At 38.0% G+C, this 14,268-nt stretch overlaps 1 protein-coding gene across 4 annotated transcripts; it reads right to left on the reverse strand.

The window, feature by feature from the left end:
* Nucleotides 1–3,886: 3,886 nt before the first annotated feature.
* On the reverse strand, nt 3,887–13,477 carry HNRNPA3 (heterogeneous nuclear ribonucleoprotein A3). Of its 4 annotated transcripts, none has more exons than XM_033111990.1 (11): nt 13,323–13,477; nt 11,252–11,374; nt 11,010–11,156; nt 10,706–10,916; nt 10,297–10,386; nt 10,118–10,213; nt 9,950–10,027; nt 9,319–9,468; nt 8,330–8,452; nt 8,166–8,235; nt 3,887–5,413 (listed from the first exon to the last, which is right to left on the reverse strand). In XM_033111990.1, the coding sequence occupies exons 1-10, from the start codon at nt 13,392–13,394 to the stop codon at nt 8,183–8,185; spliced, it is 1,143 nt and encodes a 380-aa protein (XP_032967881.1). In that variant the 5' UTR covers nt 13,395–13,477; the 3' UTR covers nt 3,887–5,413; nt 8,166–8,182. The 4 variants fall into 4 exon arrangements, with proteins under 4 accessions (XP_032967881.1, XP_032967883.1, XP_032967884.1 ...); XM_033111992.1 differs by lacking the exon at nt 3,887–5,413 and adding an exon at nt 6,407–8,073 and having other exon boundaries at nt 13,389–13,477; XM_033111993.1 differs by lacking the exon at nt 3,887–5,413 and adding an exon at nt 6,407–8,073 and having other exon boundaries at nt 8,441–8,452.
* Nucleotides 13,478–14,268: the final 791 nt, after the last annotated feature.

Consider the following 14,268-nt stretch of genomic DNA (forward strand, 5'->3'; position numbering starts at 1 on the left):
GAGATCTAGGTGGGAAAATCAGTTCACTTTGGAACAGAGATTAAATAAACAAGTTCAATTAGGAAGTACAAAATCAAGGTCCTTCAAAATTCTGAAAATCTGCATGCTGCCCAATAAACCATTCACAGCACTGATTCACTATTTCTCCACCTAATCAAATGTCTTGTTCACGTTTTGTTTTAAAGTGGGGAAATGAAGACTCACCTCAGGGTTAAGTGTGTTAAGAATAAGCACTGCATGTAAATTACTGAGTCCTATTTAGGAGCAATGTAGTGCAGAGGTCCCCAGACCCTAGAGCCAGCCGGCCTGGACTTGCTGCTGCCATTTTCCTAGAACGACCTCCAGTAACTCAATGCAATCAGGCTTGTTTCTTCATCTGTAAAGCAATAGTTCACGCAAGTACCATACCTACACACGCTGTAAATGTGCCTTTTCTCCTTCTCTTTGGCCTTGTATTAGGATGCCTTTTGGTTGTTAAGTGAAACTAAAGTCAAATTAGCTTAGTAAGAGACGTTGACTGATGACTAGAAAACTCCGGGTTGAAAAATGATTTAAAGGACTAATGTACCCAGGCCCTCAGATGTGAAGTTTCTGCTGCTGGCTTTCTTCCTGTGGTCAAGAATTCCCGCTTGCAGTGGTGATGAGATCCCTGGAGGAGACGGACTTCCATCTTAAGACAAAAATCTCAAACCTTGACTCAAATGCCTCACCCTAAACAAAATCACGGGTGGGGCCTGGGGGTGGTGGCTGTTTTCCCAGCAGCCCCATCTGAAGCACCTAGATTAGTTGGCACCACGCAGAGCACTGCTGGGCAGACCACACTTCACTAGCCTTGACAGAAGCCTTGCTCACATGCGTTTTTTTTAAATCAAATTTCAAAATATTTTGCCAAGTTCATTCAAGGTAATGTCCTAGAACCTTACAGTACCTAAAATTACTGAACTACTCGATTGCACGTTATTAGGAACTTAAATAAGGTATACTTTTATTGTGCTAGTCATTACTGTGTTTCACAGATATTTTACAAATTGAACCACCACCACCACCAGTTATATTGTGATGCTGTGGAACCAACAGTACCTGAGGTTCATCTGTACAAGATATCCTAACTTACCCATGACCTAAAAAAAAATAAAGCAAGGTTTTCATCTCTTGATCTGGACTTGAAATATTACAGCTTTATGTCCTGAGATTAAATTTGGTTACCTAATTTTTAAACCTTACTTGAATCAGTTTCTAGATTTAAAATATACACTTATACCTTTTACATTAACGTGTATCAAGCATTTTAATAGCATGATACTGCATGTTATACACTAAGTTTTCTTGCAATTTCTACTAAAGTCCACGTTTTTGAGGGATAGGACAGCTGCTCTAATGTATCTTACATTACTGCCCATTCCCACTTTGAACCTTCAGAACATACCAGGGGTGCTAAAAAAATGTATACAAGTGGACACTTTGGTCAACGTTGCTCTAGTAGTTGTTCGCCCTAATCAGAAGTGTCTGGATGCTGATGGTAACCACTTTGAGCACCTCTTGTAATTGCAGAAGACGTTATTTGTATTCATTTTCTGTTCTAGGTATGTATCACAATTTTAATAGTTTTCCTTTCTTAAAATATGCATTTTTGGGGCACCCTCTGTATATAAGACAATCATCAGGCCAATTTCAGCTTTCAGTTGATGTTTTTAAATACTTTTTAGTACTTTTTGAGAACTGGAAAAATTTAAAGACCATAAAAACTTTAATGCTTTGTGGAGAAAAAAAAATGACTGGCATAATTTTATTGGCACCCATTAACTTCAGATATGCTTCAGGACATGTAACAGTACTCGTGACTACTATCAAAAATATTAGGGACCATGAACCAGACACTAGGTTAAGCTCTTTCAATTCCTTTACATTTAACCTTCAGATTCAATGAGGGCACGTATTATTGTATCTCCATTTCACAAAAAAGGAGTTAGGTAAAAATGAGTTTTTAATCTGGATAGAATTTAAGTCAAAGAATTTTGATTGGAACAATGTTACTTTATTTTCACTAACATTGAAATTTAAACATGAAATTTAACATTCCTTCAATGTTATAGGCAGCAAACCACAACAGTACTCATTAAAATGTGACTCAGTAAAATCACTACATCAGATGACTGTTGCCAAGTATCTCAAAGTTAGAAGTCAGAGCCACCACTAACTTATTAAATGTTCAAGTATCACTAAATTAAAATTTAGTAACTATTTCCAATGAAATGTTTAATTCTACATATTTAATGCATGTGAAACGAAACCTTAAGGGGTCAGTTGCATCACCAAACTGCAAAAACCATTTTTCACGCATGGCATAAAACAACTGTAATAGTCCCAATCAACTTGCCCAAGCTCACAAAACTACTTTTCTGGACTTAAACCTCTTACTGCAAAACCTAACTGCATTTTCTTCCAGGACCTATTAAATAAGGGTGTTAAGACAACTGAGATTAATCGGATAGAAAACTCTGAACCAGAGTGTTATATAAAGTATATAAAGGATGCTTACTAAACATCTACTGACAATGCATGGGCTAATACAATGTATTTAATGAATTACCTTGTAAATTTCAGATAGAACTAGTTAATGTGTACAATTCTTGTCCTTGTGATTATAAGCCCTTCAACTACTAATTGTAATGGTTACACAGATGTAGTAAAATTTAACCATTTCCTTTTAAAACTTTGTAATGGATACCCTTATGTAATGGATACCCTTACGTTATCTATCCATTAGTAAATTTTGTAGTTGAATGAGTAAATCCATTTCCTAGAAAACTACCACATGAATGCAGCTCTCCGTACAGCTTTGCCATTACCTCTGAGAATGTGATAGGCAAAAATGGCGTGTTTTACCTATTACCTTCTTCTCCTAACCCTTGGTACTTTCTCTTCAATTTAAGTTAAACCAAGCTAACTATTAACAGGATCCCATTTTTGCAAATGGAACAAAACCCACTAATCTTCAAAAAAATTTAACTGGTCTGTTGCCTCAATATTTTGCAGTTTCATTTAACAAATGTATTTTCATTCTGAGAAAGTATACTTCTTTTGGTGGAAATGAAATCCAGTTGTCCTGAATTATTTTGGGATTAAAGTATTAAACTGGAATTATAAGGTTCTCACACAGCTGCAGAATATAAAACCACTATATACATATACTATGAAATTAAGTGTTGAATACAAGCAAAATGTGTTGCAATCCTGTTAACACCTAAAAATTCCATGGCTTCACCCGTTTCCCTTACATTAACAGCTATTAATGCTAAGAATCCATACTTGTTACAAAAATTTTTCAAATCACGTTTCTCAAAACCCCACCTCACAAATTTATAGAACTTTTAACTATTAGGTTGGTGCATAAGTGTGGTTTTCCCCTTTTTAACCTTTTAAACTGCAATTGCTTTTGTACCAACCTAGTATTATCTTTACTCGGCTTAAATTGCAGCACTTTAGTTTGACTAGATTTCATGAAAGTTTTCCCGACCCACAGCACAAAATGTTCAATCAATACAATGCCTTTAAGAAACCCAGTATTTCCATCTGGAAGGAACCACCTGTTATCCTCCCAAATTGTTTTCACTTTATCTATCCTTACCTTTTCTCCCCTAAATAATATTGATTCCTTACTCATCATCCAAGACTGAATTGCTTAAATGGCCATAGCTTCCTGTGTAAGATTTTTTTCCACACCTATTTCCAACATGTTTTCCATTGAATAGAATCCACTCTTTAAATTAACTGACATGTGAAGGCTCATTCCAAGTTTCCTATTTTATTACTCACTAGTAAAGTAATATTCACCTATAACATTTACGTCACATGAACATTGTGAAGCGACAAAACAACACACACATTTCTAAAAATATTTTAATGAAAAAGTTATCTTTCTGTAAACATTTCATTATACTACAAATGAAACATTTGAATTCATTACAGGCCACCTCTTAAATCTTAAAAATCAGAAAACATTTAAATTTTAAACATATAGGCTAACAACCCTTACGTTACCCCCTGCACATTACCATGCTTATTCCTTTGTGACATTACTAGAACTCCAAGAGATACTGGGTCATTAACTGGAAATGTTTCGAATTGTGGCTTTTACACTGGAACTCTTAAAACTAAGCTTATTTCAGCTGTTCAGTTCTGTAACAAATTTTCTTCTTTAGGACACTGAGTGTAAATCAAGGTGTTTTTTTTTTTTTTTTTTTGAACAGTGTGGTGAGTTGCTTTGACAAAAATATAAGTGCAGAAGTTTGTCTTGACCACTTCCCTTCAGGAACTTGTTTACTGGCGCTGTGACTTAAAAGCATCTTATTTTCAGAAATGACAGTGAAACTACATTTAAATAAAATCACTTTATTTCATAAAGAAATGGACTGTAAAGAACAATGCCTTTAAACAAGTGTTTCCTATCATGAAATTCGCTTCACTAAAACCATGTTGTAAATTTACCAATAAAAGACTAATTACCTTGTTCAACACCTCATGCTATGGTGATGTGTAGAAATTCAGTCCTGATTTAGATAGAGAGCCAACCAATCATTTTCTGACAAACTCTGGCAAACTGACTACTGCTGTTTATATAAAGATGTCATAATTTAGAACCTAGTTTTATTTTTAGCGTCTATTTCAAGTGTTTTAAAAACTTAATTTACATCAAATCTCAATTTTTAACAATCCCTTTTGGGGCAGCAGTAATAGCCCTTATGATATCAGCAACTGATTTGAGTAGTAATTAATAGTTTCTTCTTTGGGAAGTCTTTTAAAAGGGAACTTAAGTGTAATTAGTAGGCCCCCACTGTTTCTGGTTAACAGGTTACACAACCAAAAAGAACCCCTAAAAGAACCAAAAATTTATCCCATTAGTCCAAATAAATCCAACTTTATGTGCAAGAGAACTTTATGAGGCCACTTGAATGAAGACCATTTGTACATCTGTATCAAACCCCAAGGTTCTTCCTAGAATGTTGATTTGGCAGCTTAATCCTCCTGTTACAACTAAGTCATTCTTGTTACAAAAACTGCAAAATTTGAGGTCACTCCTTTTCTCATCAGAAAATGACTTTACCCTAACGACACCAACAATGAACTGTGTACAAGGGGCCACATCTCACGCAATACTGAACACTTGCGGTTATTGCAGGGAAATTTAAAAACCTGTTTAAAACGTGTTGGATATGGTTCCAAGATAAAGTTTTATCTGAGTAATTCTCCTTATATTAGCTAATAGTTTAAAATGTGTAATATAAATTTGTAGGGAAACAAATGGTGTCATCAGATTTTACTGTGTGCTACAAACCTTACCCAGCCAGAAACCTTCGTATTTAAGATGGTAGAAAAGACATTCCTCATTTAGGCAAGTGGGTTCTCATTCAACCTGCAAATCAAAAAGATTACTCTTACCTTGCTTTACAAAAAAAACCTCTTTAATTAGTGAAAAAATTCAAATTCAAGCCTTACCTAATGCTTATTGCCCTTCCTCGCAGGTCTAAATGCTAGACCTAGTGACTGTGGCAACTAGCTCTCATTGATGTTCCAAAAGACGAAGAGCTCCTTCCTGCTAGACTTTCTTCGATATTCAGTTGCAATAAGCAGATTTAACTAGCTTTTGGGAAGTTGCTCACTATCACCATAGTATCTTATGCCTTCACTTCTCTGTAGTTGAAGCTCTTGCTGCTGCCTTGTCATTCTTTATTTATGCTGACTTGTCCATACTCAAAAGGCTGCTGAAGTCCTGTCTTAGTGAGTCTCGTTTGATCCACTGTGCTTAAAAAGCACATCTTAGGTCCTTTAAAGCTGGTTAAATCGCTCTCCTCATGGCTGACTTTTCCACATTGTTCACAAGAACTAAGCTAATACAACTTATAAACAGGTCACACACACAGATTTCACCTGCTTATAGGTTGCAAACATCAACTTACTGAAAATATTTTCACTATTAAACTAGTTCCAGAACACAGAAAGTTTGTTAACAGTACAATTAACTTCATATGCCATTAAAGGATACTGTCAAGGTTGTGTCAAACAAGTCCACAAACATAGAAACAAGAAATGTTAATCTCCCCCACTCCTTCAACCTTTATTATGTGAATAAAAGAACTTGAGACAATTTAGCTCAATTTTAATAAAATGTTTCCCAAGCATTATTTTGACCAGGTACCCAGGTTTAAGTTCTAAACATTGACAGTGTCCATTTATATAACCACACTTGAAGTTGTTAAAGACTTAACCATTTTCTAGTATTTGCCTATTTTCTACACTGCTTATACATATGTCCATTAACAAATGGCATGTTGTCTGTTACATTTATTGGTTTGTGAGTGTTTTCTGGAAAACTGCAGTATCTGTGAAGACCGATTTCCATGCTGGCATTGCATGCATCCAAATATTAATGCAGAGGCACAGAATTAGAGCAACAAGAGAGCATATGCAAACACTAGCACGCCCCATTCCCCTTTTTATTGCTTGTTTTGCTTAGTACCTCTTAAAACAAAAATAATCTTGAATTCAATGTTCAACTGCCAAAGAAATAGTAACAGCAGGGCACATACTTAGGGCTCGAATGAAACTGTAAGCAGTAGGCTGGCGCAACAGTAGACATTGATTTATATATATATGACCTCATTACCTAAAAATCTCAACCAGGGTCTTCCAAACAAATTAGCTCATACCAACATGATTTAGGTTCAAGCGTACACGTGGAATAAGTGTGTTCTCTGAGATTTTGAGTAAGAACTGAACATCCAAATTTGAATCCATGTCTTTGGGAAGTGAGAAGCTTGTCCTAAGCAAGTGTGGTACATTTCTACCCCATTAAGTCATTTGGGACGATTATACCTAGACTGCCCTTGGTTCATCCAGTAAAATGTAGAGGGTACAAACAGTAAAGCATGCCAGCCAGTTAAGGGTTCAACAATGCATGATTTTTATTCTCTTGCTTTGAGAGCTTGTATCAAAAAAATATATTATTAAACCAAGGAAAATAACTGAAGATTTGTGGGTCTCTTGTGCTTTAAAAAGGAAAAAAAGGTAGCCACTAATTTGCTCAGATACAGCAGGCTTAGTGGTCCTATTACTTTGAAGTTTTTTTAATGTTTTTAATGTAGGAGGAAAGGGAAAACATCCACTACCCCTTTCCAGAATCTAAAGAGGGTAGTAGACATTTTCTTACACCCAAATAAAACTATGGCAGCAGTTCACATGTGACCAAAGTGAATGTAGGATGGAGATGTTCTAAACACAGCTAGGACTCGCAGCAAATCTAACACACTAAAATCGTCATTACATTTTAAAAGAAAATGCACAAAACCAAAACGGAATTTTGAGATTTTTCATTTGAAGGTAAATCTTAATGCTATTGAAGTCACAAATATGCTAATTTAAATACCCAATTCTATTTATCTAAAACACACATTGCAAACATACAAATATCTATTCTCTCCACATGTCAGAGCCCATTTATTTCATGGTTTGGAAATGGGGAGAATAGATTCCCCTTAACTGCAAGTCAGCAGGTGTTTCTTTACAGTTAACTTTAGCAAAATTCATACAAAATAGTAATTAACAATGATCTTCTTTACTTGTTAACTCACAAGGAAACACCTTCAAAACTGCATTTTGTTAAAGTTTCTGTACTAAAATGTAGAAAAACTGAACTACACAAATATTGAAAAGTTAAAAATTCCTTAATTTTTTATTCCTGGTACCACTACCACAATTTACAGGGCAATATACCTGATGTAATGAAAAGAAAAAGAAAAAGACAAAGCTACAACAGATAAAAGACCTCAGGAATGTACATCTAATTGACACTACATTGCATTAATCAATAGCTGCACTTTTTGCAAACTGTGGCTATGACAGTCCTGAACAAGAAGGGTTTCCTGTTTAAGCTGCAGTAACTTTTCTGACTATGGATCATCGTTCCTTCTGTGGCAGATTTTTACAGTTCCTCTAATGCATTTGGGACGACTGTCTCAAAGTAACCTGCAGCTTTCCTGACAACTCCTCGCTCTCTCTCCTGCTAAGAACTGTAGCCTGTTGAATAATACAGGATAAAAAAATTATTACACTCAGTGAACAGTTCCACATATGCTTTATCATCATGATTAAAATTTAAAGATACCTACCCTTTTCTGCTGAGTTTTTAGAACCTTCTGCTACCATATCCACCACTTCCACCACCAGATCCATAACCACCTGGAAATATACACGTAGCAAGTTTTTAAAGAAATATACATGAGTTTTTAAATTAAGAATGCTATGAAGAATTTTGATGAAAAAATGTATTTACCACCATAGGGACTGCCCGAGCTTCTTCCACCAAAACTGCCCCCCTTCATGGGTCCATAATTTGATTGTTGTTGTCCACTGTAATTTCCAAAATCATTGTAGTTCCCACCACCACCATAGTTACCTGTAATTACAAAGCTTTTATTTGTGGTGGACTCACACAATAATTATTTCCCTCTTCTAATATATGTACTCATTTTTTGACAACCACAGCAGCATACTCTACAGTACTCATATGCAACCATTTGAAGAGATTTTTAGAGCTACCAAACTCTTAACACAAACGAGGTTGATTAGCAGACATCAAGCATGGGTAGGGAAAGTAAAAACAAAAGGTGGAGGATAGTCCCAAGAGTAGGTATCTATACAGCTGCCGTGTTTGATGCCGCACTCTAGCACATGTTCTCTCCTTCATACCATTAACACCATCAAACTGTTAAGTTTGATTCACTCTAATTCTGATACAGTACAACTTTGAAATCAGTAACAAGGTTATTCTAAATGGACTGTTAAGAAAAACCTGAACGATAATTACAATAAAAGCATTATATGCACGGTAAAAAAAAAAGCTGTTGTTGATACATTAATACAGTCCAACAAAACTCAGTACATTCATAACAAAGCTCTCTAAAACACAGTACCATGGAACAAAATGTATCTGAGACACATTCAGACTCAAGTAACTTAGACGCCAGATGACACCCTTTTCATTTTAACATGTGTGCACATTCAAGTTATAGTTCCCATATGTCCAGCTTAGAAGTGCTTAAAGAGTTAAAATCCTGGCAATACATTAATGCCCATTTCGACTACAAAACAGAGTTGAATACATTTTACCAATTTACTAACTAACCAGCAAAGTAAGAAAAATCAGTTCAATTACCCATCGAGTATTTTCTACATGAAATCTGACCAAATGCTGTTTTAACACTTTCAAACATCTGTAACAGAACTACAAATAAGGAATGCTGAAAACAAGTGAAAACTTACCGCCAAAATTCCCTTCATTGTAACCGTCATATCCTCCTCCACCACCACCGCCGCCATATCCACCGCCTCCTTGGTTTCCATATCCTGGCCCTCCACCACCACCATAGCCTCCTCTACTGCTATAGCCAGGACCACCACCATAGTTGCCACCTAAAAAAATTGGGTCACACAAAAAAAAAAACATACAGAGGGTCAAGTTGTTGAACTCTAGTTTATATTAATTTAAACCACTGGAAAATAAGCCAGTAAGTTGACTTAACACTAAAGCCTGGTTAAAAGAACCCTAAGAATCTGAGCTGATAAGAAATTTAATATGAATGCTTAAGTATCTTTTGACATTAAAAACTTTTTTCTTTAAAGTTCACTAAAGAAAGTAGTGGAGTCTCCTCTGAGACATAATGCCTGCTCAACTAACTAGTACAATAAATCTTATATACCAGAAATGACTAGCTAATGTTAAATCTTAAGAGGAAAAAAGCCTAATCTTCTACAGTAGTAATTTAGAACATACTTTAACTGTCAAACCATGCCAAGCTTTGACTGAAATTAGAAAAATAAAAATACTTAATTTTCAATAAAGCATAGGAAACAAAGTCAAAACATCAAACACTAATTTTTTAAAAAAACTTACCATCACCTCCAAATCCATTATATCCACCATCACCTCCTCCATAACTACCTCTGCTGCCACCTCCACCACCATAGCCTCCTGAGGAAAAGGTATGAATTAAAAGTATACATTCAACTTACCAATCAATTTTATGTAGATGTGTATTTAGAAATAAGAGAACCACCCTACCTCTTCCACCAAAGTTTCCACCGCGGCCAAAGTTACCCCCACCACCTCCAAAGTTTCCTCCGCGACCCATAAAGTTGCCAGATCCACCTCCACGACCTTTAACACAGGCAAGGAAGGTATTTAAGAACCTTACAAACACCACTCACATTTATTGTGTAAGTACATGCAGTACTACTCACCTCTTTGTGATCCAGCAGACTGCATTTCTTGTTTAGAAAGGGCCTTTTTCACTTCACAATTATGCCCATTAATAGTGTGGTATTTCTGAACTAAAAAATTTTTTAAATCAAACAAAGATGTTATTTGATGTTTGAAAAAGCACATATAAATGATATCCTTTAGCACTACATAATTAATTAATGTATCAAGAAAGTAGTGACTTGAGTGGGGATGAGGGAATATTAACACTTATTTCTTAATCCGGATACTGGTCACACAAGTGGTAATCACTTTATGTAAACTGAACTACATACACTTTATATGCTATTATGCACAATACAAAATTATAAGCAACTGAGCAAATTTAGTGTAGAACAACAGAAAGCCATTTCTTCTTTTTCATTCAAGTTCTGAAAAATTGCTACTTACCAACAATTTTATCAACTGTATCATGATCATCAAAAGTTACAAAAGCAAATCCTCTTTTTTTCCCACTCTGCCTGTCTTCCATAACTTCTATGGTTTCAATCTTGCCATACTTTTCAAAGTAGTCTCTCAAATTATATTCTTCTGTATCTTCTTTAATACCACCAACAAAAATTTTCTTCACTGTTAGATGGGCACCAGGCTTTACAGAATCCTACCAAAAAAAAAAATAATATATATATATGTGTGTCAAAAGAACAACTTTTTACAACAGTTTCACGTTATACAACATGGTATTAACAAATACCTCTCTAGATACAGCTCTCTTTGGTTCCACTACACGCCCATCAACCTTGTGTGGTCGAGCACACATCGCTGCATCCACCTCCTCAACACAAGAGTAAGTAACAAAACCAAAGCCCCTGGAACGTTTTGTTTGGGGATCTCTCATCACCTACAAAATAAAAATTTTAAACATAAAAACATACCTCCACAAGTCCTCTGCCCCTAAGAAACTTTTAACTTTTTTTTGTTCTTTTAGTAACTTACCACACAATCCGTGAGTGTGCCCCATTTCTCAAAATGTTCTCTTAAACTATCATCTGTAGTTTCAAAGCTCAGACCACCAATAAACAGTTTTCTCAACTGCTCTGGTTCCTTTGGATCGTGGCCCTGAGGAAACAAACCAATAAATTTTAATTATTTTTAGTATGTGAATTGCTAAGAAAGATGCATGGCCTATGATCTGCTACAAATAAATTCAGTATCAACTTCTGTATCCATTAACACTTTGTGCAGTTAAAAACTGGAATAGAATCATACAAATCACATCAACTTAGTAAAGGAACCAAAATACCAAGAAAACCTATAACCAGACTTTCAAAAATACCAACATCACTTCAACTAAATTGAAGTCCAAGGGAATCCCAGAATCAAAAATCCTGTAATTTTAAGCTACAAAAGTACCTGGGATAAACTGTTTTTCTGATGTTGCTACTGAGAAACCACATTTTTCTAAGAAACCGAAGTGTTGCAGTGTTTCAACCATCTATTTCTTTTCATGTCTTCCCTCCTCAGTCTAAACCCCAGCAAGCATTTAATATTAAACCACAAAGCTGTGAGGTACAACTTAAAAGTCTTGCATAGCAAATTTAGAGAAATTCTCCAGTTTCAGGCAAATCAAGATGTTAAGATAGCTAAACTAACATCTCCCCCCCAAAATATGAAAAAAATCCAACACACATCTTAATAGCTTCCTGTAGCCAATTTGTTCTAGGTCATGTGCTGCAAATATTACCTATTGGCACTGTATCACATGCAAAATCTTCAAACACAACATCTTATAGGATCACAAAAAGGGCAAGTTGGACTAATAGCTTGAAAAGAATGTAACACAAAACAAATGGAGATTTTTTTTTTAAAAAAAGATGTGGACCGAATTGTTTTAAATTTAACCAGTTCTTTAACAAATTACGTGAATCGCCATTTAACCCATGCAAGGTACCGTTCATCCAGTCCTTAAATAGGCTCGTTTACATTCTAATGTCTTCCTGTGTCTTCTAAAAGAGATGTTAAAGCATTTAATGTGAAGACTGTCGCATGTTACCAAAAAAAATGTTAAATGATTATCTAACGCATTAATTCACTTACTCTCATCTTTTCACATCTTGGTTAAATACATTTAATAAACACCACACAAAATCGACTTAAAAAAGACTATAAGCCACATAAATATCTCAAATACATGAAAAATTCAACCATGGTTTCGGTCCTCTAAAACAAAAATCCAGGAAGCTATAACCAGAGCCGACCCATCAGAAAAATGGGAAAAATGGAGATTAAAAATTCTCGAAGTTCCTGTTTTACATCCACACCTAAATTTAGTGAGAATCGCGCGACATGTATATTTCTAAGTTTTTTAGCAAAAATAGCAAATCGGGAAATATTTATAAAGCAGCAAACTTTTAAAAAAATTTATTTTCAACTGGATGCTGCGAAGAAAAGGCAGAGAATTAAATCCTAGACGCCTTAAAGATGAAAGGCCTAAAACGCGACCACATAAGTTCCGAAAAAGCACGGGCGCCCCAAGCTTGGAGGCCATTTGCGGCATTTTCTGCCGGGCCGCCTTCCTCCCTCTTCCTTCCAATCCGCGCTCTTTCCTGGTGGCGGAGTGAGGCGGCGGCCATTGCGGGCCAATGCGCCATTTCGTAACGCGGCAGCGGATCAATGTCAATGTGGCCTCCGCCCGCCTGCTCGCCCGGATGTGCCTGCTCGTCCCCTCCCCTCCCCCACCGCCTCCTCTCAACCGCTCCCGCTCAGGCCCGCCATGCCGCCCTCGGCCTCAAATCCGAGGCCGCACGGCCGGCGAGCCGACTGCCCTCCCGAGGTCTCCCAGCCAAGCTGTACCTCCAAGGAGCCACCTGTGCAGCCGAAGGAGAAAGCGATCCGGGCGAGGGACCCAGAGCAGGCCTCCCAGGGTCCGCTCCCCTCCCCCTCCCACCGCCCGTCTCAACGCAGAGCGCGGGACGGCCAACCCGTCCACCCGGCCTCCCCGCTCCCACCGAGCCAGGCCCCCCCATGCTGGCCACTACCCATCAACCCCCCGCTCTCCCCCTAATACCTCCTCCCCCCGGCGGCGGCGGCGACGGCCGGAGTCGGGCTGGGGGCGACCGGGCGGCGGTTTTACCTCCATTTTGAGACCGGACTCGCCTCTTCCAACTCGAGTTCAATATGGGACCGAGAGGAAGAGGCGGGGCCAGTCGTCACGTGACGCGCTTTCCGCGCGCCGCCGGTCTGATGGAGGAGGGGCGAGTTAGGAAAGGGGCGTGGCCGGCTGGGCGCGAAGTGGGACTGGAGGAGCGGGTTGGCGGGCGGAGGGCGGGGGCGTGGCAGAACGCGGGAGCGCGCGCGACTCGCCAACTTCCAGAGCGGCGCCACCCTTGCTGTCGTTCGCGCCAGGGCTGCTGCGGGAACGTCAGCTCGGGCTTAGCCAATGGGGAGCTCCCACGTCGGGAGAACGCCTCGTGACCGCGCGTCACCGGAGAAAAAGGTCTTTCCCTTTCTTCTCGGGCTTATTTTCCCCTCCCCCACGTAGGCCTCGCGGTCTCCATTTCCGAATTCATTCCGTTGCCGTGCCTGAGTAAAACCACACATTTCTCTCCTGTACTTTAAAGTCGCAGAAAGACCTTTGGCTCCCCGGCTTCTCGCATGTTTCCAAATGCCAGGGACCGGTTTCTGTGACTGACGCCTACTACCGTACTGAAAATTCCCTGCGACACCGACATACATGAATCACGAGCACTTTGGAAAGGCCTCAAAATGCGGCTGACATACTGAAACTTGACCCTTTAACGAGCTGAGGCAGGACTGGTTGAGGTCAGTTCCTCAAGTACTCACTGATCTCAAATCTGTCGACACTATTATCTAACACTTTTCTAGTTTCTGTGAAGAAAGCTGAAGCAACTTTTCTCGCCAATGGAATTAAAGGAATTGAATGATTTACAAACTTTAAAAAGTAGAGTCGCCAGATGTGCTACCTATTTGCGAGTAATTTTTACCTTAAAATT

The sequence above is a fragment of the Rhinolophus ferrumequinum genome, chromosome 8 (assembly GCF_004115265.2).
Source record: "Rhinolophus ferrumequinum isolate MPI-CBG mRhiFer1 chromosome 8, mRhiFer1_v1.p, whole genome shotgun sequence".
Classification (NCBI taxonomy): Eukaryota; Metazoa; Chordata; class Mammalia; order Chiroptera; family Rhinolophidae; genus Rhinolophus; species Rhinolophus ferrumequinum.

Excerpts from the sequence above, each read along its gene's own strand:
- HNRNPA3 (XM_033111990.1), bottom strand. The coding sequence starts at position 13,394 with ATGGAGGTAAAACCGCCGCCCGGTCGCCCCCAGCCCGACTCCGGCCGT. Across the intron at positions 11,375-13,322 it reads GCCGCCGCCGGGGGGAGGAG|GGCCACGATCCAAAGGAACC; the intron begins GTATTAGGGGGA and ends TTGTTTCCTCAG. Across the intron at positions 10,917-11,009 it reads AGAGAGCTGTATCTAGAGAG|GATTCTGTAAAGCCTGGTGC; the intron begins GTATTTGTTAAT and ends TTTTTTTGGTAG.